At 44.9% G+C, this 21074-nt stretch overlaps 3 protein-coding genes across 4 annotated transcripts; 2 read left to right on the top strand and 1 right to left on the bottom strand.

Annotated features, from left to right (window-relative positions):
• Window positions 1–36: 36 nt before the first annotated feature.
• Window positions 37–6516, top strand: ap4m1 (adaptor related protein complex 4 subunit mu 1). Its single transcript, XM_061752426.1, has 16 exons — window positions 37–330; window positions 431–492; window positions 971–1056; window positions 1665–1774; window positions 1852–1948; window positions 2160–2270; window positions 2358–2420; window positions 2524–2586; window positions 2657–2723; window positions 3719–3772; window positions 3855–3961; window positions 4053–4144; window positions 4629–4673; window positions 5171–5221; window positions 5684–5801; window positions 6166–6516. The coding sequence occupies exons 2-16, from the start codon at window positions 432–434 to the stop codon at window positions 6358–6360; spliced, it is 1320 nt and encodes a 439-aa protein (XP_061608410.1). The 5' UTR covers window positions 37–330; window position 431; the 3' UTR covers window positions 6361–6516.
• Window positions 6517–7138: 622 nt separating this feature from the next.
• Window positions 7139–18022, top strand: LOC133467093 (arrestin red cell). Its single transcript, XM_061751571.1, has 16 exons — window positions 7139–7514; window positions 8579–8609; window positions 9253–9313; window positions 9401–9445; window positions 9514–9611; window positions 9678–9776; window positions 10103–10162; window positions 10473–10540; window positions 12721–12856; window positions 12934–13018; window positions 13813–13885; window positions 14398–14535; window positions 14612–14695; window positions 14987–15063; window positions 15142–15196; window positions 15280–18022. Exons 1-16 carry the CDS (start codon window positions 7492–7494, stop codon window positions 15368–15370), a joined length of 1224 nt encoding a protein of 407 aa, XP_061607555.1. The 5' UTR covers window positions 7139–7491; the 3' UTR covers window positions 15371–18022.
• taf9 (TAF9 RNA polymerase II, TATA box binding protein (TBP)-associated factor) lies at window positions 17960–20802 on the bottom strand. Of its 2 annotated transcripts, none has more exons than XM_061751572.1 (6): window positions 20676–20802; window positions 19798–19879; window positions 19533–19693; window positions 19077–19290; window positions 18425–18541; window positions 17960–18331 (listed from the first exon to the last, which is right to left on the bottom strand). In XM_061751572.1, the coding sequence occupies exons 1-6, from the start codon at window positions 20709–20711 to the stop codon at window positions 18171–18173; spliced, it is 771 nt and encodes a 256-aa protein (XP_061607556.1). In that variant the 5' UTR covers window positions 20712–20802; the 3' UTR covers window positions 17960–18170. The 2 variants fall into 2 exon arrangements, with proteins under 2 accessions (XP_061607556.1, XP_061607557.1); XM_061751573.1 differs by having other exon boundaries at window positions 19557–19693; window positions 20676–20801.
• Window positions 20803–21074: the final 272 nt, after the last annotated feature.

The raw sequence follows: 21074 nt of genomic DNA, 5'->3' as shown, positions 1-21074 counted from the left end.
AAGGTCCGCCTGCTCGCCAGGTGGCGTTATGCGGCGTGTCGACTTCCGCTAAGCGTTTTGTCAACAAACAGCCACGAACAGCCATGCTACGTTTAGCATTCATTCTATCATTCAAGATCCGGTACATTACTCGGTTTATAACCATTTAAAGTGTATAATTGCGTTCGTATTTGGTCGCTTTGTAATCGAATGTTGCTGGAGTAATAATTAGACGTTTATAATGATACCAAATTAGCTTAGCCTCATTTATAACACAAAAAAATCATGAAGTTATCTGCTATTGGCATGTAATGACCAATTGAGTTACTTTTTGGGAAAAGCTTGCCACCGGTAAGTGAAGCAGACATGGACGCACTGACGGACATAAATATCACATCTGTGCTCAAATGTTCATTTCTGCGTGTGTGTGTGTGCATGTATGTTTTGGCAGCATGATGATCTCGCAGGTCTTCATCTTGTCCTCCAAAGGCGACCGACTCGTCTACAAAGACTGTATCCCACAAGGCAACAAATTGCATTTATGAGCCACTGAGAATTAGACTGGCCTAACTACATTTCGGTAATATTGCCGGGGAGTGATTTAAAGGTTTATGGCAGCCAAAAAAATAATAAAATCTGGGACAAATCTTTTTATGGTAGGAAAAGTACAGAGTGCAATAAAGGTAAAGGAGATATGTCAAAATGGAACTAATCCTTGATTTAGACCTGTATTCATCCGAAACATATGCCTCTTACTGATTCATTTCTGAACTTGGAGAATAAATATGGCAAAAATCGAGTTGGCCCACTCCGGTTCTTAGTGTCTCATGAAAAATTGACTTTTAAATGTTTGTATAGTGGTACCTTGATTTATGAGTTTAATCCGTTCCGTGACCAAGCTCGTAACGCAATTTATTTGTACATGTATATGGCGTCATAGTAATAATCCTCCATGCAATGTTGTCAACTTGACCACGCCGCCATCCCTCAGTCCGAGGAGAAATTGGAAGTGAAGCTGTCACCCTTTTTTATGACAAAGTGACGGCGCTGAGTGGAGACCAGCCTCCCGTTGTCATGGTAACCTGCAGTGCGTGCGAGCTGTGCTTGTGTGTGTGCGACAGAGGTGGTGGACTAGAGTCACCTGACTCAACACGAGTTTAGGACTTGGGACTGGGAGGCCAATAACCGATATCTGGAGCTGATATTGATTTCGTCTTTGGTTTCAAATTGTAACAAAAAGTGCAGGGAGCTCCTAGGCTTCGCAGCATGTTTAATGAAAACTCAAATAAATAGCTCACCAAAGTTGTTGTACAGTCAATAAAGAGTTCCAAAATTTTAAATAAAACTGAAATGGTAATCTTTCACTTATCTTTGTTTTAAGTTCAAACAAAACCAAAAAGTGCAGGGAATTCCCAGGGTCAACGGCATCTCCTAAAGTTAACTGAAAAAAAATAAAATAAAAAATGTTCCCAGAAGTTTACTCAGTTTTAAATTGATCTCTTATCGGCTGTCTGTTTTTTCTTTTCTTTTATGCGTCAAAATGCAGTCTATTGGCCCAGCTTAATCGGTCTATCCCTACTTGCTTGTCAAAATCTGATGAGAAGCTTTACTTGCCTGTTTAATGTGTGTGTGTGTGTGTGTGTGTGTGTGTGCGTGTCCGCATGCGTGCACTTGTGTGTCCACAGACCCACAAATCCATCCACTTTGTGCACGTGTGGCAGGGAGGCCTGTACCTGGTCGCCACGACCACTGCAGCCGACTCCTCCCCCTTCGCCATCATCGAATTCCTCAACAGGTACGGTGCGTCGCCATGGTAACAAGCGAAGCGTGTCCGCAGGAAGTGAAGGTGCGCGTGCGTACGTGCGTTGGCAGGTTGGCGGCGCTCATCAAGGATTACTGTGGCGCGCTGACGGAGAAGACGGTGCAGATGAACTTTGCGCTCATCTACGAACTTCTTGATGAGATGCTGGTGAGTCGTGTGTGTGTGTGTGTGTGTGTATATATTTACATAGACACATATACACATCTCTATTAATTGGTATACATACTGGCGACATCTGTATGTATATACGGTAGGTATTCTCATGTTTATATACTTCTATGTATATATAGTGTATGTACACTAATATTTAGTTCAAACAAACACATCTTTGTAAAACTGGCGTCTGGGCTCGGTGCAGGATTACGGTTACGTGCAGTCCACGTCATGTGACGTCCTGAAGAACTTCATCCAGACGGAGGCGATCTCGTCGCGACCTTTCAGCCTCTTCGACCTCGCCAACGTGGGACTGGTGCGTGGGCGCCGCCGCTAGCACGTACGTCAACGTCGCCGCCCGCTTGACCCGCCTCACCTCCTAGTTGTCCTTGTCTCGCCGCAGTTTGGAGCAGACACGCAACAGAGCAAAGTGGCGCCCAGTTCTGCCGCCACCAGGCCTTTGCAGGTACTGTGACACACTACGTCCTTTTTACAGGCAAATTTGTTTGGAAACTGATTTTATTTTATGGCCGTATTGCCCAGCCCTACTTCTGTGTTTGTGTTTTCAGGGAGGGAAGAGCGAAATCTTTGTGGATGTCATCGAGAGGATGTCCGTGGTCATGGGTGCCAACGTGAGTATGATTGACAGCGCAGTGGAGGCTGGGCCTGTGCGTGTGCGCCGAGCATGTGCTCTCTGTGCAGGGCGTATTGATGAAAGCGGAGGTGGAAGGCGAGGTCAAGGTCAAGTGCTTCCTGCCCAGCTGCTCAGGTGAGTGGTGTGAGAGATAACGGTTGACCCTCACTTACCAGAGAGCTTGTCAAAAACTGAAACAATGACAAAAACCTGTTTGGGTGTACGGCGCCACATATACCCTTGATTTTATTTTTTTATTTTTGTATTTGCTTAAAAACATCTCAATGAATCCACCCAAGCAAGGAGTGTAACATTCATTCCCTACGTCGAAGTATCTATTTATATTCCTACGATCCAATTACATCGAGCGTTGTTGTATTTGTAGGTTTGAAGAGCAGGTTTGTTCACTTGTTTAGCTCTCTCTATTTTTAAAAGCTTTTCCTTGTTGAAACCTCAAGGTGCTTCGTTTCTAGCCATCAGTATTTGACTGTTTACAACAGGGCTTCTCCAACTTTTTGGGTGCAGGGACCCCTTACAGTGGTGAGAACCCCCTCATAATTCTAACACCAATTAAACATCCCTTTATGAGGGGAAGAAATGGCCAAACCAGTGAAATCATAGCTAAAACAATATAAATAACATAAAGTTCCTGTTTTCCCCTATGTTTTATTGCAAAGCAATACAAGTGCAAAATCTTTATATTTAATGACCTTAATTAATTGGACCTGTTTCCCTCACAAGAAACAGGAATATAGGAAATTTCACCTGCACTCTAGTAGCCAGGTATTTATTTCAGTCACAGTGGTTGAATTTTTGGCTAAACAGTTACTGAATCGATTTCAAGCCACTGAATCGTTTTGTATCGTATTGTGTGAACCAAATGAAATGAACCAATATCGTTATTGAATCGACTCGGCAACCACGAATCGTGACACAAAACAAACCAATCGATGTTAAAAAGAATCGTTACACCCCTACATCCTGGGCATTTTCTCACAGGTATATAGAATATGTTTGCTATTGGTGGTCTGCCAATCGGTGAGTGTTGAATGTAATTGGTTGGGCTTGAGTTAAGTGTACTTGTCGTATTGTCCACCGGGGGCCGTTAACGCCACGCTGCTCTGCTGCAGAGATTCGCATCGGCCTCAACGAGGACTTCAGCATCGGCGGCTCACAGCTCAGAGGTCAGGATGCTGGCCGCCCTTCAAAATAAAAGCGTTTGAGCGTAGCACAGAGGAAGCCCGCTGATGGCATTTCCTCGACCAGGTTACGGGGCGGCGGTTCGCGTGGACGAGTGCAGCTTCCACCCGGCTGTCCGACTGGACGACTTTGACGCTCACCGCATCCTGCGACTCAGCCCAAGCCAGGGGGAAGTAAGGCCCCGCCCACACTTGCATGTGATCGGTCGCTTGTGAATGATGAGGGCGGTGCGCTAACACATTGACCTCTGACCCCCCTCTGAAGCAAAGCATCATGCTGTACCGATTGGCCGACCATCTGCCCTTGGCCCCGCCCTTCCGACTCTTTCCTGCTATTGAGAAGGACAACGCAGGAAGGTAACCAACTAACTAGTAGTATTTGTCTTCATTTACTTTAAGTCACTCAAAGTCACTCCAACTAGCTCTTAATTAACTCTAAGTATCTGAAGTAACTCTAAGTCTCTGGTACGTATGCAGCCATTGAGGTGGAATTAATGTCACATCTACCCCGTCATGTGACCGACTCCGGACGTATATGCAGGGAATCTGGAAACCTGTGGTTAGCAGACTCCTTGTGTGTGTCGCGGTTGTTGACATGAGACTTCAAACAACATTTTAGCAAATTCAGGTTCAAACTATAACTAATGTAAGTAAGTCACTAACTCCTAATGCAATCTGAATAGTTTATGTAGCTCTAAATAACTACGTCAGTCTCAGCAATTATTAAACTCCAAATAACGCCGCCCTCTGGTGTCAGTGTGTAGACAGACAGGAAGTAGAAGAGGTTAGGCGGTCACTTCCTGTTGTTTTAGTTTTCTCACGTGACGTTTTTGCCTCGCAGGCTGCTGATGTTCTTCAAGCTACGCTGCGACCTGCCGCCTAAAAGGTCACTTCCTGTCACACACAAACGCACGCACACACACACACCATGCACACGCAGATACACAAACATAACACAAATTAACGCACAAACATGCACACACACGCACGAATATACAAACATGTACACTAATGCACGCGCACTACTCTCTCACACACACACAAATGTGCACACACACACACATATGTCACGGCACATACACGCATAGACACACACATGAACCAACTTATACACAAATACACACATACACAAACTTCCACACACAAATGCAAACACATACGTGTGCACAAATGCACACACACACACACAGTTATACATTAACACAGACACACACACACAGAAAGAAACACACGAGCACACAAACACACACACATTCAGACACACTCAGAAATTACACACACACACTCACGTGCACACTAATACTGGCTAAGACAGACAAAGGCACACACACACTCAGTCCTAGGTTGTCGTTGTGATGACATGATTGCGGTGTGTGCGTGCAGCACGGCGGTCAACGTGAGCGCCAGCATCCGCGTCCCCAAAGGTTGCGTCAGGTAAGGAAATTTGTTACAATTTGAATGAGTTACATTTGAATGGCCATTTATCCGATTGACAGCTTCTTTGTTTACCAAAAAGTGAAAAGAGCGTCATGCGCACGCTATGTCACTAGTTAGCGATATCACTAACACGCATTGTCTCCATGGTAACCGGAACGCTAACCTAGGGCTGGGCAATGTGGCTTTCAAATAAAATCTCGTGATTTATTTATTTTTTTCCACAAAAATCTGAATTCCCACTATGATAGATTTTTCCAGTTGTGTTTTTTTGAAAAAAAATAATCGACCGATTAATCTATTAAAATAATCCTTATTTGCTACCCTAAAATCGATTAATTGCCCAGCCCATTTAGTGCTAATTATTTCATGTTTGCATGGTCCAAAACCCTGAGAAGATATTCCGCTTCAGTTTTGCATTTTTTTTTCCACTTCCTGCCTGATCATGCCACTTCCTGTCAGTTTGTCGCAGGAGCTCAGCAGTCCGGATCAGAGCGCCGAGCTGCAGCCACAAAATCGAGCCGTCGTCTGGAACGTTCCGCGCTTCCCCGGGGGAACGCAACTCTCCGCTGTCTTCAAGGTACACAAAATTGGGACTCCGAATGAGCTTCAGCTATGGCGGCACTTGGGTGAAGTGAAAACAAAAAATGGAGCAGTTAAAGTGCTGTGATGCCCTCGCATGTGGGCAAAGAGAGCCACAACGCCAAAACCTTGGGTAATAGGAAAGTAGTTACTGGTGTCAAGGACGTAGAGTGGACCCTCGCGTAATCACAGTTGGGTATTTGCAAATTCACCTATTCGAGGATGTTTTATTATTTTAATTTTTTTACCTATCCCCGTTATTCGCAGAAACCATTTGATGTTGTTTTTGTTTTCCCCAATCTACTTCTACTTTGTATGTTATGTTTATGGTTCATGTTTGTTGTTGTTGTTGTTTCCCTCAGCTGGACGTTCCCGCCCTAAGCTCCGCTTCCATGATGGAGGTGGGTCCGGTGGGTTTGACCTTCGAGCTGCCGAAGGTCACGGCCAGCGGCCTCCATGTACGCTTCCTGCGCCTGGCGCCCATGCAGCATCGCGGACCCGCCCAGCGCTGGGTGCGCTACGTCACGCACTCTGATTCGTACGCCATCCGCATTTGAGGCAACGGTGCCCCTGCAGGCGGCAGAAGGAACTGCCTTTATTTGATGTGCCCTCAAAGACATGAACAAAGATTGATTTTTAATTTAATTACATTATATATACATATTGTATCGACCTGTATGTGACTTTTTAATAAAGTACTTTGCAGTACAGTACACAGCACTAGATACTACAATAAACTATTCATTACACTACTACGTACCACACTATACTGCGCAATACAAAACCGTATACTACACCATACTACTAAATCCAATCCAAACTGTAACCTGAGTTTAAGCTCACTAGTGGGTTCTAAAAGGCTGCCGAAGGTCACAAATAGGTTCTAGAAGCTCAGTAATGGGTCTAGAAGGTTGTAGTAGGTGACTAGAGGATTTTTAGAAACTCACTATAGGGTTTTGGATTGCTGAACAAGGTGACTAAAGTTCGTGCTAGGGTCTTCTAGAAGGTGCTGGTAGGTTCTAGAAGACTAGAAGGTGACTAGTATGTTGTAGAAATTCCTTGGGGATCTTGATAAGGCTGTAGAAGGTAACTAGAGGGTTCTAGAAACTCACAAGGTTTTTCGAGGTGTCTACGAGGTTCTAGAAATTACTCGTCTAGTCTAGATGACACTGGTGTAGAGGGTTCTTGGGGTAGAGGGGTGGAACGGATTTATTGCATTTCCATTCATTTCAATGGGGAAAGACGATTTGGGATAGGAACGTGATCACGGAACGATTTAAACTCGTATCTCGAGGCACCCCTGTATTCTACGCCACTGTGCTTATGACTACGGTGCACTCCGCCACACGCTAACTCGTCGTGTTGACGTCGTGCGCGTGCGTGCGTCGCGTTTGGCGCAACGTGATCATCTGCAGCCGCGGCGCGCACACGTACGAGCGCGCGCACACAACAGCAGCCCTTGCGTGCGCGCACGCACACAACAGCAACCCTTGCGGAAGTGGCAACAGCAGCAGCCGAGGCGGTGCTACATAAAATTAGCATACCCGCTTAGCGGTTCGCCGAGGGGGATGGAAGGCTGAGACGCGGCTTGCTGAGATAGAAAAAAACAAATTTCTCTCGAGCCAAACGACGCAAGCGAGTACGGGCTCCTCTCTTTCGGTCCTTCTTGACGTCCGCCAGCCGCGGACATGGGCGACAAGGCGGGGACGAGGTAAGCTACGGGCTAGTTAGCATCACGCACTTTGCTAACGCGAGCCGAGCGTTTTCGTCGAGCCGCCGCGTTGACTTGTGTGTTATTTGAGCATTTGTTGATTTTTAAAAAAGTACATTTTCGTTTCCTTTTTTGTGGTGGTGGTTTTTGCGCGGGGCTCGCTGTGCCGCTGGACAGCAGCAGGGTGGGGTTAGCTAGCGGGCTAGCTGCTAGCCCCAGCTGAGTCTCCGCAACACTTTGGATAACAAATCTAATTTTTTTCGTCGTTTTCTTGGATTTTTGATCAAATCTCGTAATTGAGATAGAACGTTGCAGAAGTGTTTAATAGAAATACACTGTGCGTTTTTTTAAAGCGCCGTCGTTGTCCTCCACGGCGCATAATTTGAAGCAAATTCCCAAATCTCAAATAATGCGAAATGGAAATTAATTTGACGTTTGCTTGCATTTTCACGTTGACAAATGAGGCATCTGATGGGAATATATGCTGCAAAATGTTCATTCTGGTGTGCAGGTTGAGAGGGATTATTTTCTTAAAACGAAACGTTGCAGGAATCCCCGGTGGCGTGTTGGCTCTATTAATGTTTGACTTTAAGTCTCATTGGAATAAATTCACCTGCTCCACCCGCTATGTCAGCGTAGGGTGCGTGCGCGTGCATGTGCGACAGGTGAATCGTTGCACGTCGTGCTGAAAATCCTTTTAAAACTTAAAAGCATTCATAATTTCAAGTAAACATGAAAACTATGGAATAGAAGAGCTAGATAAGCAAAAAATCTGAACTGTGTGTTGTACACTTCTGCTTTGACACCCTGCTACTTCCTGTTTGGTGTGAGAGAGGAAATGATTGGTCGCCGTGACAACTGATGCATTGGCCCTGCCCCCTAACAAATCCCCAAAAGTCGAAAAGTGCCTTCCTGTTATATTAAAAAAAATACTTCCTGTTAGCTAACAGGAAGAAGTCAGCAGAGTGACATCTCAACTTGCGTTGCTGCTTCCTCTTCCTGTGGCAGCACTTCCTGTCAAATGACCACACACTGATTCGTCGTCGTCTTCTGTTTTCTTCTAGAGTGTTCAAGAAGTCCAGTCCAAACTGTAAGGTGAGTCCAAACTCACTCGAGGGTTCTAGAAGGTGACTCGTAGGTTCTAAAAGCTCACTGAAGAGTCTAGGAGGCTGTAGTAGGTTCTAGAAGCCCACTAGAGTACAGGTTTGTCTTTTAGGTGACTGGTAGGGTCTTGAAGCTCACTAGAGTTTTCTAGAAGGCTGTAGAAGGTGAGTAGTAGGTACTACAAACTAGTGTTCTCTGAGGTAAAAAGAAGGTTCTAAATGCCAACTAAGAGACGTGTAGGTTCTAGAAGCTCACCCCAGGGTTCTCAGAGGTCAATGGCTAAATAGAAGGTTGTGGAAGACTCGAATGTGACTAAAGGTTGCAGAAAGTTGTAGGTGACTAGGTCCTGAAGGTTCTACAAGGTAAGTAGAAAGTGAATTGAATCTTCTAGAAAGCCAGTAGGTGTTTGGTGACTAGTAGTTCTAAACGCTCACTAGAGAGTTGTAGAATGTAAGTCACTAGAAGTTTCTAGAAGCTCTGTAGTTGACTAGGAGATTGAAGAGTGTAGGTGACTGGAAAGTGTTTAGGTTCTAGAAGGTGATGACAAGGTCAGTCGAAGGTGACTCGAAACATCAGTGAAAGGTTCTGGAATGTTACGTAAGGTTGTAATGCAAGTGGGGCTTGGTGCGTACAGGTGACTGTCTACCTGGGCAAGAGGGACTTTGTGGACCACCTCGACCACGTGGATCCAGTTGGTGAGTCACGTGACCCTCGTCACATGACCAGCATCACGCTCGGGTCTAGCGCCACAATTGCCGCCATTTTTGTCTCCCTGTGGACAGACGGTGTCATCCTGGTGGACCCCGAATACCTGAAGGACAGGAAAGGTAGGACGTCAATTTCTTCTCCCTTATCTTCACGGTTTCACGGCGGTTCTTCTTCTTCCTGTGCGTAGTCTTCGTCACGCTGACGTGTGCGTTCCGTTATGGCCGCGAGGACTTGGACGTGTTGGGTCTGTCCTTCCGCAAGGACCTGTACATCTCCACCTTCCAGGTAGCCGCCACGCCGCCACCCTTCAGGACCGCCGCCGTGCTCACGCGATGTCACTTCCTGTTGCAGGCCTTCCCGCCCGTCCCCGAGGAGCGCAAAGCCAACAGTCGACTGCAGGAGCGGCTCCTCAAGAAGTTGGGGCAGCACGCGCACCCTTTCTACTTCACTGTGAGTACACACACACGTGCACGCTCACATTCACGAGTGGTTGTCTTGGTGATATGATGCCGTCAATAGCTAGCTGCGACGTGTGTGTGTGTGTGTGTGTAGGGGTCACTAGATTTTGTGTGTGTGTCACTGTTTGTTTGTAGGAGTCACTAAAGTGTGTTGCACGCACGCATGTAGGAGTCCCAGTGTGTGAGTGAAGGTCTCACTAAATTGCGTGTGACTTTGTGAAAGTGTGTGAAACTGTCACTAAAGTGTGAGAGAGTTTGTGAGTGTGTGTGAGAAGGCAATCACTAAAGTAAGTGTGCGTTTGTGTGTGTGTGTTGTAGATCCCTCAGAACCTTCCATGTTCTGTCACGCTGCAGCCGGGACCTGAAGACACCGGAAAGGTAAGCTAGAAAAGGCTGAAGTTCATTTGACAAGATCAGAAGGCCAACTTGGTGACATCACAAGTGGGCGAGGCATTGGTCGCTTTATGGGAATGGATAGATAAGGGAAATTAATAATCACTAAATTGATTGTGTTGTCAAATATTACTTGCAACTGTGGTGACAGTTGAGTCAACAGCACCTCAGCTGGTCACAGGCAGTACTGCGCTATCTCTTTTCTTCCCTTTCTTCTAAGACCCTATCAATTGTTAATTAATTCCTCCCAAATGATGCGTGAAGTCAAACTGGTATGATGTGTGTGTGTGCGCAGGCGTGCGGTGTGGACTTTGAGATCCGAGCCTTCTGTGCCAAGAACATGGAGGAGAAGATCCACAAGAGGTGACAACTCCACTCACTCACTGTCTTATTCTCTCACTCGTCTCTCAGTCACTGTCACTCACTTCTGAACTCAAGCTCCTTCATTCCTCACTGACACATGACCTCACTTCAGTCACTCTCTCTGTCCCTCACTCCTCATTCTCTCCCTCTGGTTCACTCGTTCTCTGACTGCTTCTGTCACTCTCTCACTCCCGCATACAGTACCTCACACACTCTTTTCTAACTCCCTCTTCACTGGATAAACTTTCTCCCGTCCATTCTTGGTGACATCACAAGTGGGCCATGCTGCGGTCACCATCCACCTTGGTGATGGCTCCTTTTCAGGCTGTTGCACTGCCATGAATATCTGTGTAACTGCTCGAGGCTAGGCAAAAATTGTTTTTTTTTTTTTTTTTTTTTTTAAACAAACTTTGTGGAGATCTGGGTGAAGCGACACTGCGTACATGTGCAAAAACCATGCACAGTAACTCCAAATGGCCTTGGCTATAAGCAAAGGTGAAACATCGTTAAATAATTTTTATATGCGGCCTGGCAGCTTTGCAATTCTGGTCAGAATAAAGTAGTATGTTATTCTTTGATTCGTGGTGACTCCGATCTGAAAATTCGGATTGTTTTTTTTTTTTGGCCGACTCGAATGCCAATTCACTGCCAATTTGTGCATAGCACATTAATGTATAGGTCCCTGTTCTCAGGTGACATGCACATTAACATACTACTTAATTTCCGGTTTCCGACGGTATCGTATATGGCTGCTTATTATTTTCTCTCCCGACACTTATTTGCCTGCTTTTTTGCTGTTCAAGGTTGGTTCCTCTCCACTCTGTGATTCCAGCCAGACCTTTATGACAACTGTCCCGTATCAACCAATCACTTATTTCTGTGATTCGTGACCACATGCCGCGGGAGTTTAGCAATTGGCATGGCTGCTTCATCTTTCTCCTCATCCTTCCTTCGTGATAACAATACTTGTCAGAAGTGTAGCTTATTCGCTGCCATGGAGGTGATGAAGTGACTTATAAATATTGTAATGCATTGAACACCCGACACGAAGCAAACTTTCGCTTCTGCGGCTCCGCGTCGTGTTCAGCCACGTTAGCTAGCCAACTGTAGCTCGTCGGTAGCTGGGGCGGAGCAAAGTAGCGTGCGCCAAACATTCCCCCGTAATATCCGAATAGCGTAAAGCAGTTTGGTTGGGCGACTGTTCAATATGAATGCGTTTTTTTTTTTTTTTAATAAATACAATATAGTGTACACAACCGCGCACTGGCCAAAGTTTTTGCTTGCGTCATCACAACATCCTGTTTTGGTGACAAAAGTATTTCGGCCAAAGACCAAAAATGCACTTTTGGGACATTTTCAACGCATCCCCAATGTTCAAAGTTGGTTCCTCTCCACTCTAATGCGGTTCCAGCCAGACCTTTACGACAAGTGTCCCGTATCACCCAATCACATATTTCTGTGATTCGTGACCACAGCCCGGGAGAGTTTAGCAATTTGCATGGCTGCTTCATCTTTCTCCTCGTCCTTCCTTCGTGATAACAATACTTGTCAGGAGTGTAGCTTATTCGCCGCCATGGAGGTGATAATATTAAGTGATTTATAAATATTGTAATGCATTGAACACCCGACGCGGAGCAAACCTTCGCCTCTGCGGCTCCGCGTCGTGTTCAGCCGCATTAGCTAGCCAGCTGTAGCTGGGGCGGAGCAAAATAGCGTTCGCCAAACATTCCCCCGTAATATCCGAATAGCGCAAAGGAGTAAGGTTGGGCGACTCTTAAGTATTTATGTGGTTTATTTTTTTTCCTATTTACAATATAGTGTACACAACCGCGCACTTGCCAAGGTTTTTGCTTACGTCATCACATCCTGTTTCGTCTGTTTTGTGTAGGTGACAAAAGCTTTTCGGCCAAAAATGCACTTTTGGGACATTTTCAATGCATCCCCAATACATTGCCTCACTGTTCTTTAATCAAGTAACTCACTCTTTAATTTGCTAACTCTTTCTCATTTACTTACTCTCTCACTCCCTCATTTACAATCTGACTCTTCTCTGACACACTCATTTCTGACTCTCATTCACTCACTCTCTTTCCCTCAGTCCTCACTGACTCGCTCCGTCACCCACCACTCACTCCTCTCTCACTAAACTGACGCACCTCTCACTCTGTGTGCGTGCGCAGGAACTCTGTGCGCCTGGTGATCCGCAAGGTGCAGTACGCTCCGGAGAAAGCCGGGCCTCAGCCCATGGTGGAGACCACTCGTAGCTTCCTGATGTCGGACAGGTCGCTGCACTTAGAGGCATCGCTGGACAAGGAGGTACACGTGCACAAGCCGGGTGGAGTAGCGCATGTGAATTGATGTGTGTGTGTGTGTGTGTGTTTGTTTTATGTCAGCTGTACTACCACGGCGAGCCCATCAGCGTCAACGTGCACGTGACCAACAACTCCACCAAGACTGTCAAGAGGGTCAAGATTTCAGGTCAGTCTCTGCACCATGTTTTTTTGGGGGGATTAAGCATGGTACAGAAAATGGATGGATGAAATTTACATGAGAAAAGAGTGTGAGAGAGCTAGACTAATCTCCCCCCCCCACCCCAATTAATTGATGAACTTGATTTAAAAAAAAAATTCAATGTTCATCCCTTTCTTCAAAAACAGGACATTATTTCAAATTAACAGTGCAGGAAATGCAGAAACATACTTTATGATTGTTTTGGTTTGTAACATGTCAGAAAATAGGCAAAAATGGCGGTAAATGTTTTCCAAAGTGAAAGCATATATTTGGAAATGTCTTATTTTGATTAAACACAAAGAAACAGTCTACTTTCATGGAGGAGTACGGAAATCTGAAAATATTTACTGTTGTGCAATTCTGAGGATTTGGACAATTTTAAGTCTTAAAAAAAAAAAAAGTTTTTAAACAATTAATCTGATAGAAATTGTGGATTAATTTGGTAATCAATTCGTTGCTGATTAGTCAATTAATTGTTGCACCTCTGCTTTCTTGACACCAATTCCTATTTACCCTGTACTTTGGTATGTTGTGGCATTTAACCAACCCAAGCTTGTTTGGTATTAGAAGAAGGAAATCTCAGAGGGAATAAAAACAAAAAGCAAAACTTACGTTTAATGCATGTCATTGTCATTTGCTTTTCTATAAGCGAAATGGGGGGAAAAAATTGATAAAAACTGAAAATCTCCAGCCGTATTGTCGGGCCCTACCTTGACCCTGTGTGTGTGTGTGTGTGTGTGTGTCTGTCCTTTTCACTGCAGTACGTCAGTACGCCGACATTTGTTTGTTCAGCACGGCGCAGTACAAATGTCCCGTGGCGCAGCTGGAGGCCGAGTAAGTACACGTGTGTGTGTGGGGGGGGGGGGAATAGCACATAAAATGTAAGCGTCTTTGAGTACAGTGTTAGACTGAGGAGTTTTTCCAGTTACGAGCAGTCGCTTGGGTGATTAATTTTGAGCATAAGTTTGAGGGTGAAGTGAAAGAAAATAGAGCAGTTAAGGTACTGTGATGCCCTCACACGTGGGCAAGGAGCGCCACAGTCGCTGTTTATTGAGAGGGACACGCAGTCAAACACAAATACAAAAGAGACACTCGCAAGGAGCCTGCTGTAGGCCACAACTCATGCACAGATGCTCACGCAGATTAACCGGCCAATCTGATTCCAGCTCCTGAGGTCACTCGCTAGGCTACGCCTCTTAAAGGCACACATCCAACATATGAATGGTGCGTACGGAACAAATTAAACTCTTAAGTGAAAGTACCACTGTATTAAGTAAAGAGCTATCCAAATTTGATTTATGTACCGGGGAGCTTTGATTGACAGGCGTGCTTGATGTGCGTGGCAGTGACCAGGTGTCGTCAAGCTCCACCTTCTGCAAAGTGTACACGCTGACGCCCACCCTAGACAAGAACCGCGAGAAGCGAGGCCTTGCGCTGGATGGGAAGCTCAAACACGAAGACACCAACCTGGCTTCCTCCACCATGTAACGTGCACGCCCGCGCACGAAGGTGCATGTGTCACGTGATGCTGATGTGTGTGTGTGTGTGCGTGTGTTTCAGTGTCAAGGACATGACCAACAAGGAGGTGCTGGGCATCCTGGTGTCCTACAGGGTCAAAGTCAAGCTGGTGGTCTCACGCGGAGGGTAGCGTATGTGTGTGTGTGTGTTAGTGTGTGTCAAGTCCCTAAAGTGTGTGTACGTATTTGTGTAGCGTCACAAAAGTTTGTGTGTGTGTGTATGGAGTCACTAAAGTATGTGTGTGGAGACTTGAGTGCAAGTCACTGAAGTTTGTGTGTTAGGTGAAGTCACTGAGGTACATGTGTGTTGTGCATCTGTGAAGCATGGAGTGGCTAAAGTGTGTGTGTGTGTGTGTGTGTGTGTGATCATCCCTCCTATTTTTATGTGTCCCTCCTGACTCCTCCTCGTTTGCCACAGAGACGTGTCCGTGGAGCTGCCGTTCATCCTCATGCACCCCAAACCGGCCGAGCTACCCGCTTCCCGCCCACAGTCAGGTGAGTGCGCAGGACCACACCGTGCCAACTGGCGCCTCACGTACTAACCTGTGTGTTTTATGTGTGCGCGCACGTCAGCCGTGCCAGAGTCGGACCCGCCCATCGACACTAACCTGATCGAGTTCGACACCAAGTGAGTATCTCCTCGTTGAAATCACGTGTGTGCGTGTACGGTAGCAATAAAGTTTTAACGGTGCCTCGTGGCGGTCTTCTCAGCAGCGTCTCCCAGGATGACGACTTCGTCTTCGAGGACTTCGCCCGCCTCCGCCTCAAAGGCGTGGTGGACGACAAAGACGAGGACTGCTAGGAGCGAGCTGCCCACGTGCCACCCGCTCGCCTCAACACACACACACATGCACACGCACGTTACATTCCCAGGCAGAGGGACGGATGCTGCCAAATTTGGGCATGGCCTCGGTGTTCCTTCGTGCCACCGCCGCCATCTTCTCCGCGTTTTGTTTGATTGAAGGATCTTCATACTGGCTTCTTATTAATGACATTGCATTCTTTGTATACAACACTCAAGTGAGGTTTTAATTGATATTGCACGTTTTAAGTTTACCTAAACAGTTTTGGCAAACAACCGTGGCTGACAGTAAAGTTTAATTTTCGTTGAATCAATGACGGCCAATTCAAACCTTTCTTTACTGTCAACTAGGGATGTAACAATATTCATGATATTGCCAAATTTAAAAGTGCCTCTATCGTGGTGGTCTTGTCTCTGTATAAAATAATGAGCCGTCGTGCTTCAAATTTTGTTTTGGCCCACATATACGCAGCCACTCCCCATAGCCAGACTGCTACAGTGCTGTGCTTCCTCGTTATGAATATAAACACACCCAATTGGACATGTAATTTATGTGACCATGTCGCAAAAAATACATTGATTGGCTGACTGGCCCACGTGACCGACAGGCTGTGTTGGGAGGCTACTGCATAGCAACTAAGCTGTTCTGAGCGTCGCAAAATATCCACATTCAAAATTAAAACATAATGCACAGGCTGCTTAGAAAAATAAATCATCCTACAATATCACTAAACGGAAGAAAAGAAAATAAGGATTCCAATGCCTTTAAGCGTGTTCCTGCATTTATGACTTGAATGTTTCGACTCAAGCAAAGAAATCACTGTTAGTAGGCAGTATCAAATTTCTAATGTTATAGATGTAAAAAACAATTGATGTGAAGAAACAATTTCTCAATGGACCGTTATTGAGAGCATAGCATGATTATTGCTCCAGCAGTAATACTGTTTTGGAGGTACAGGATACGAATGTAAACATTAGATGGACGGGGATAGAAGTGCACATTGTTTTACAGGTGTCTTTTTTCACAAAAACCTGTGGGACAACACACCTGTACTGTGAACAATCCTGCAGTAACCTGAGTTTTATTGCAATACCATGAGCTTTCCCACGGTATCGCAATAAATACCGTACCGCGGGATTAATAGTGATAAAACAGTATCGTGAGACATGGATATCGTTACATCCCTACCGTTAACTACTGTTGTTTGCCAAAATTTGTTTTAATCGACATTAAATTTTTCGGTAGTTTGAAAATTATAAGGTAAATTAAAGCATGACCCAAAACGTCTGGTAAATGAAAAGGGTCCTTTGCTGTCAACTATCGTTGTTTGCCGAAAATCTTAATTTAAATGAAAGCCTTTGTCAAAAATGTAAGGTAAATTAAAACCGGAAAACAAAACAAAAAAAGTTTCAGAAAACTACCATTGACGGCAAAGAAATTAAAGGTAAATTAAAATCCTTTTATTTGTTGTCAACCACCAATGGTTTTAATTTGTTTTGGCAAACAACAGTAGTTGACAGAAAAGGCCAATTAAAATGTCTCTTTGCTGTCAACAATAGTTGGGTTTCTAAAACGGGTTTTAAATTGACCTTACATTTTTTGGCAATTGTATTTTTTATTTTTTTTTACATTTCTTTGCTGTCAACTAAAGTTTGCCGAAACGTTTCGGCAAACTGTGGTAGTTAACAGCAAAGAATTTTTTTGCCTTCCATTATTTTTGTCAACTGCAATTTGATGAAAAATGTAAGGTAAATTAATAACTTTCTTTGCCAAAACAGGTTTTAATTTACCAGTCATGTTTTGTCAAACTACCTTTGACTGGATTGAAAGATATTAGTTTACCTTATATTTTTCAGCAAAATGTGGTTGACCTTCCTTTTCATGTAAGGTAATTAAAACCTTTTGTTTGGTGTGGTCTACAAAGAAGCTTCCCACTATCCGTTGAAGGATGTTAAGAGTTAGTGGAGCAAAAAGGAAGAAGCTACACGCAAACATCTGTTGCTTTGATTTTGAAATCCTTTTGAATGTTTAGCGTTTTTTTTCCCCCCTATGGCGATGATGCCGTCTTGTACAGAATTGTTGATTTTCAAAAGGTGTTGATACCCGTGGGGCTGCGTCGCCCGCCATCCGCATCATTCGCAACATTCCCATGCCACACTTTCCCCTTCCCAGTTTGAGTGGCTGGCGGCGTTGCCCACCTCACTTCCTGTCTCAGCCTCATTTTCATTTAAGAGAAATTAAAAGTATATAAAATATATTCTTTTATTTTGAAAGGTTAAAGTGCCATGATCCCGTTTCGCCAGTAAGAGGTGTTTCCTGTGGCATCAGATGCATCATGGGGGGGGGGGCACACACACACACTTCAGCTTAGTTTTTTTGCGTCGTTTGCTTTTGATCTTTTGGCTCCGTGCAGTGGTTGGCCACGCCCCGAAGGGAAAGACGCGGAGCATGTTCTTTGCAGTGCCGTGATTGGTCCTTTTAGTCGTGCATGTGGGCTTACTTTTTTGTGACGCGTGTGATGCGTGTCAAAATGTGTGCGCTAACTTTTGCCACAAACAGGAAGTGACTTTAATGCTTTGTCATAATCATTCACATTGTTTCTTTTTTTTATTTGAAATTGTTTTTAGGATTAAAGGTGAAAAAAAACAAAACACTGGTGCAGTCATTTTGTCATCACTGTGACAAGAGTTTGAAAAAGTCTGTGGGTGTAGTTTGCATGTGTTTGAAGGGCGTTGTCAAGGAATTGCGAGCGTGTCGGTGTCCTGGTGTGTATGTGTGAGGGTGTATGGTGTGTCTGCGTCACAAGGCATCGTAGTCGTCGTCGTCCTGGTGTTTCCTCTTCAGCGACTCTCCGCCGCCGGCACTCTGAGCTGCCATGTTGGTGGTAATGAGGATGTTCTTGGAGCCAATCAGAGACGGGTTGATGAGCACGCTGGAGCCGGTGGGCGTGGTCAACGGGGCTAAGAATACGGTTGACAGTCGATTAATTGTCTATAACACTTATTCCCACCACTGTGCCGTGAGTCTGCTGATTCATACGTTTGCCCACTTACCACTTTTGGTGCCACTGCTCTGCAATGGAGGCGGGATCTGCACGGCAAACCTCTGACCTGTCAGCGACACCGACGGTCCCACCTTGGTGCCGCCCATTGACTGAACAGACGAGTTTCCTGCGAAGACGGCACCGGGGGGGGGGGGACCGATTAGTGGGTACTAGCCTGCTCCTCAACACTAACTGTACATGGATTTTTATATCGTGGACCAAGAGTGCCACCAAAAATCCTGTAGTAACGAGTAGGGAATGATTCTAAACGGAGTCTGTGCGTTCAGAATTATCTACTCATTCCCTACTTCCAAATCACTATCAGGTTTTTTTATACAGAGTGGACCCTCACTATTCGCGGGGGATCGGAACTGACCACGAATAGGGAAAATCTGCAAATAACACTCATCATAATTGCCATGAGAGAGTATTTTCCTAAAAAAAAATGCAAAGAGGGGTGATTGGGTTTAAAAAAAAAATTTAAAAAATCAAGCTGGGGAAAAAGGGGGGCATAAAGTGGGGGGGGGGGGACTTCTCGGTGCATGGTGTTAATGCTCCTTATGCTTACTACACATTCCAACATAAATATAAAATGGCTGACCCACTTAATAGGGCTCTATCTAGTGTATAGGGGGTGTTTCCAAACAGAGGCAAGGACTCACCGAGCGTGGGTGTGGCCGGTCTGCTAGAGACTGCGCTGACGCTGAGGCGGGGTGCCGATATCCTGCCGGCCGACGCCACCTTTTTGGGGAGGAACTTGAGGCGGTAGTTGGGTGCGGTCAGGCAGTAGCGGTCCGGAGGGAGGCGGGGCCCTGTGTACGGTTTAATGAGGGGGAGCGGCGTCTGGTTCTTCTGTCTGGCCACCTCCAAGAGGAACTGATCAAGACACAAAACACCATTAATCACGTCACCCATGCCTCTAAACGCAGGTACACACGCACACATCTAAACACCTAAACCATGCACACTCATGTCCAGTGGTGTGTGAATGGGTGAATGTGAGGCTTTGTACAGCGCTTTGGGCACTGTGGTGGTGTAGATAAAGCGCTATATAAATGCAGTCCATGCCTACACACACACGCAAACTCACACCTACACACGCGCTCATGCCTACACACCTTAACGCACACGTGTGTTCTTACATCTCTCGGTGGTGGTGATGTAAAGGACTGGTCCATGCGGCACTGAATGGCCAGTTTGATGTCGTCGGCGTCCACGTTGGACTTCTTGGCATGCGTGGCGTAGATCTTGGCATCTTCGATGATGCTCGTCACGTATCCTGAGAAAACAAGGCGGCATGATGAAGGCATGACAACAAGCATGGAAGAAGCATGACAGAGGTGTGATGCTAACTCATGTGTTTTTACCGTGGCCACAACTTACTGTAAGTGAACTCCAACATTTGGTTGATGACGCGGGGCTCGTACTCGGTCACCCCCATGTCCTTCAGGATCTGGATCATCACCTAAAAACAACACACAAAAAAAATACAAAATCAATAAAATGTTTTATGGACTATCCCCTTTAAAATCCTGTAGTATTAATTTTGCCACCTTAATTTATTGACTGTGACCTTTAAAATCATTCTTAAAAAAACATTTTATACACTTTCACCTTTAGAAAATATTAAATACAATTAGTGACCTTAGAAATTTAATTTTACACACTTTGTGGCAGTTAAAATCATTTAATACACACATCTCCTTAGTCTTACACAGAATTTATATTTCCATCTTTAAAAAATCTTTAAAGATCTACACCTCTTCAAGTTTAACAATGTATGCATACTGTATTATACATGCATAATGAACAGTAACTAAATAAATTCAAATCTACAATTTGCTCCACTTGGCACAGTGAATATGTTCACGTGCCACACCAACACATTACGCGTGTGTGTGTGTGTGTATATATATATACATACAAAAAGAGATGAATTTTTTTTTTAGACGTACGTTAATGTTGGACCAAGACGATGGTTTTTAGGTAACACAGCGAAAGAGCCCGACAAATCAAAATAGATTTAACTTTTATCAAACGCGGATTAGATATTGGTGAGTCTCCAATAATTAAGAGTAATGCTAACAAAACTGTATTAGTTAGCAGTTCAACTAGCATCGGCTAAGCTAACGAGATTTGTTATCAACGGGCATGTTAACAAGCTAGCAACGAGTTACGGCGTATAGCAATAAAAAAAATTGACAATTTGATAGCTTAAAAGGAGTCATACGGACGCGACGAGATGCTTAAAAACAAAATACCTGAGCATCTTTAGGGATGCTTTTGGGAGCAGACATTTTAGACGTCCTCACGGGCGCCTTCCGCCTCCGAGTCTTCTTCTACGCTTACGCTACGCCTTCTTCTTTTACTTACACGGGCGCTGCCTGGCGGACCGGAAGTCCACTCGTCACGATCACGTTTCATTTGATGAAATCGATCCAAGTCGACGATTGTTTGGTTGTGTTCGAATCACTCCCTCCCTATCCACTATGTAGTGCACTATATAGTTAGTTTGACATTTTGGAGAGCTTTTTGACTCATGTGTAGACAGCATACCCCCCCCCCCAAACAAAAATTCAATATCCATCCATCCATTCTTCCGCTTATATTTTTATTTCCTAATCATCTTTTTAATTTGATTAGATTTTTTTAGTAGTACT

The sequence above is a fragment of the Phyllopteryx taeniolatus genome, chromosome 17 (assembly GCF_024500385.1).
Source record: "Phyllopteryx taeniolatus isolate TA_2022b chromosome 17, UOR_Ptae_1.2, whole genome shotgun sequence".
NCBI lineage: Eukaryota > Metazoa > Chordata > Actinopteri > Syngnathiformes > Syngnathidae > Phyllopteryx > Phyllopteryx taeniolatus.
This window is presented reverse-complemented; position numbering and strand designations above follow the sequence as displayed.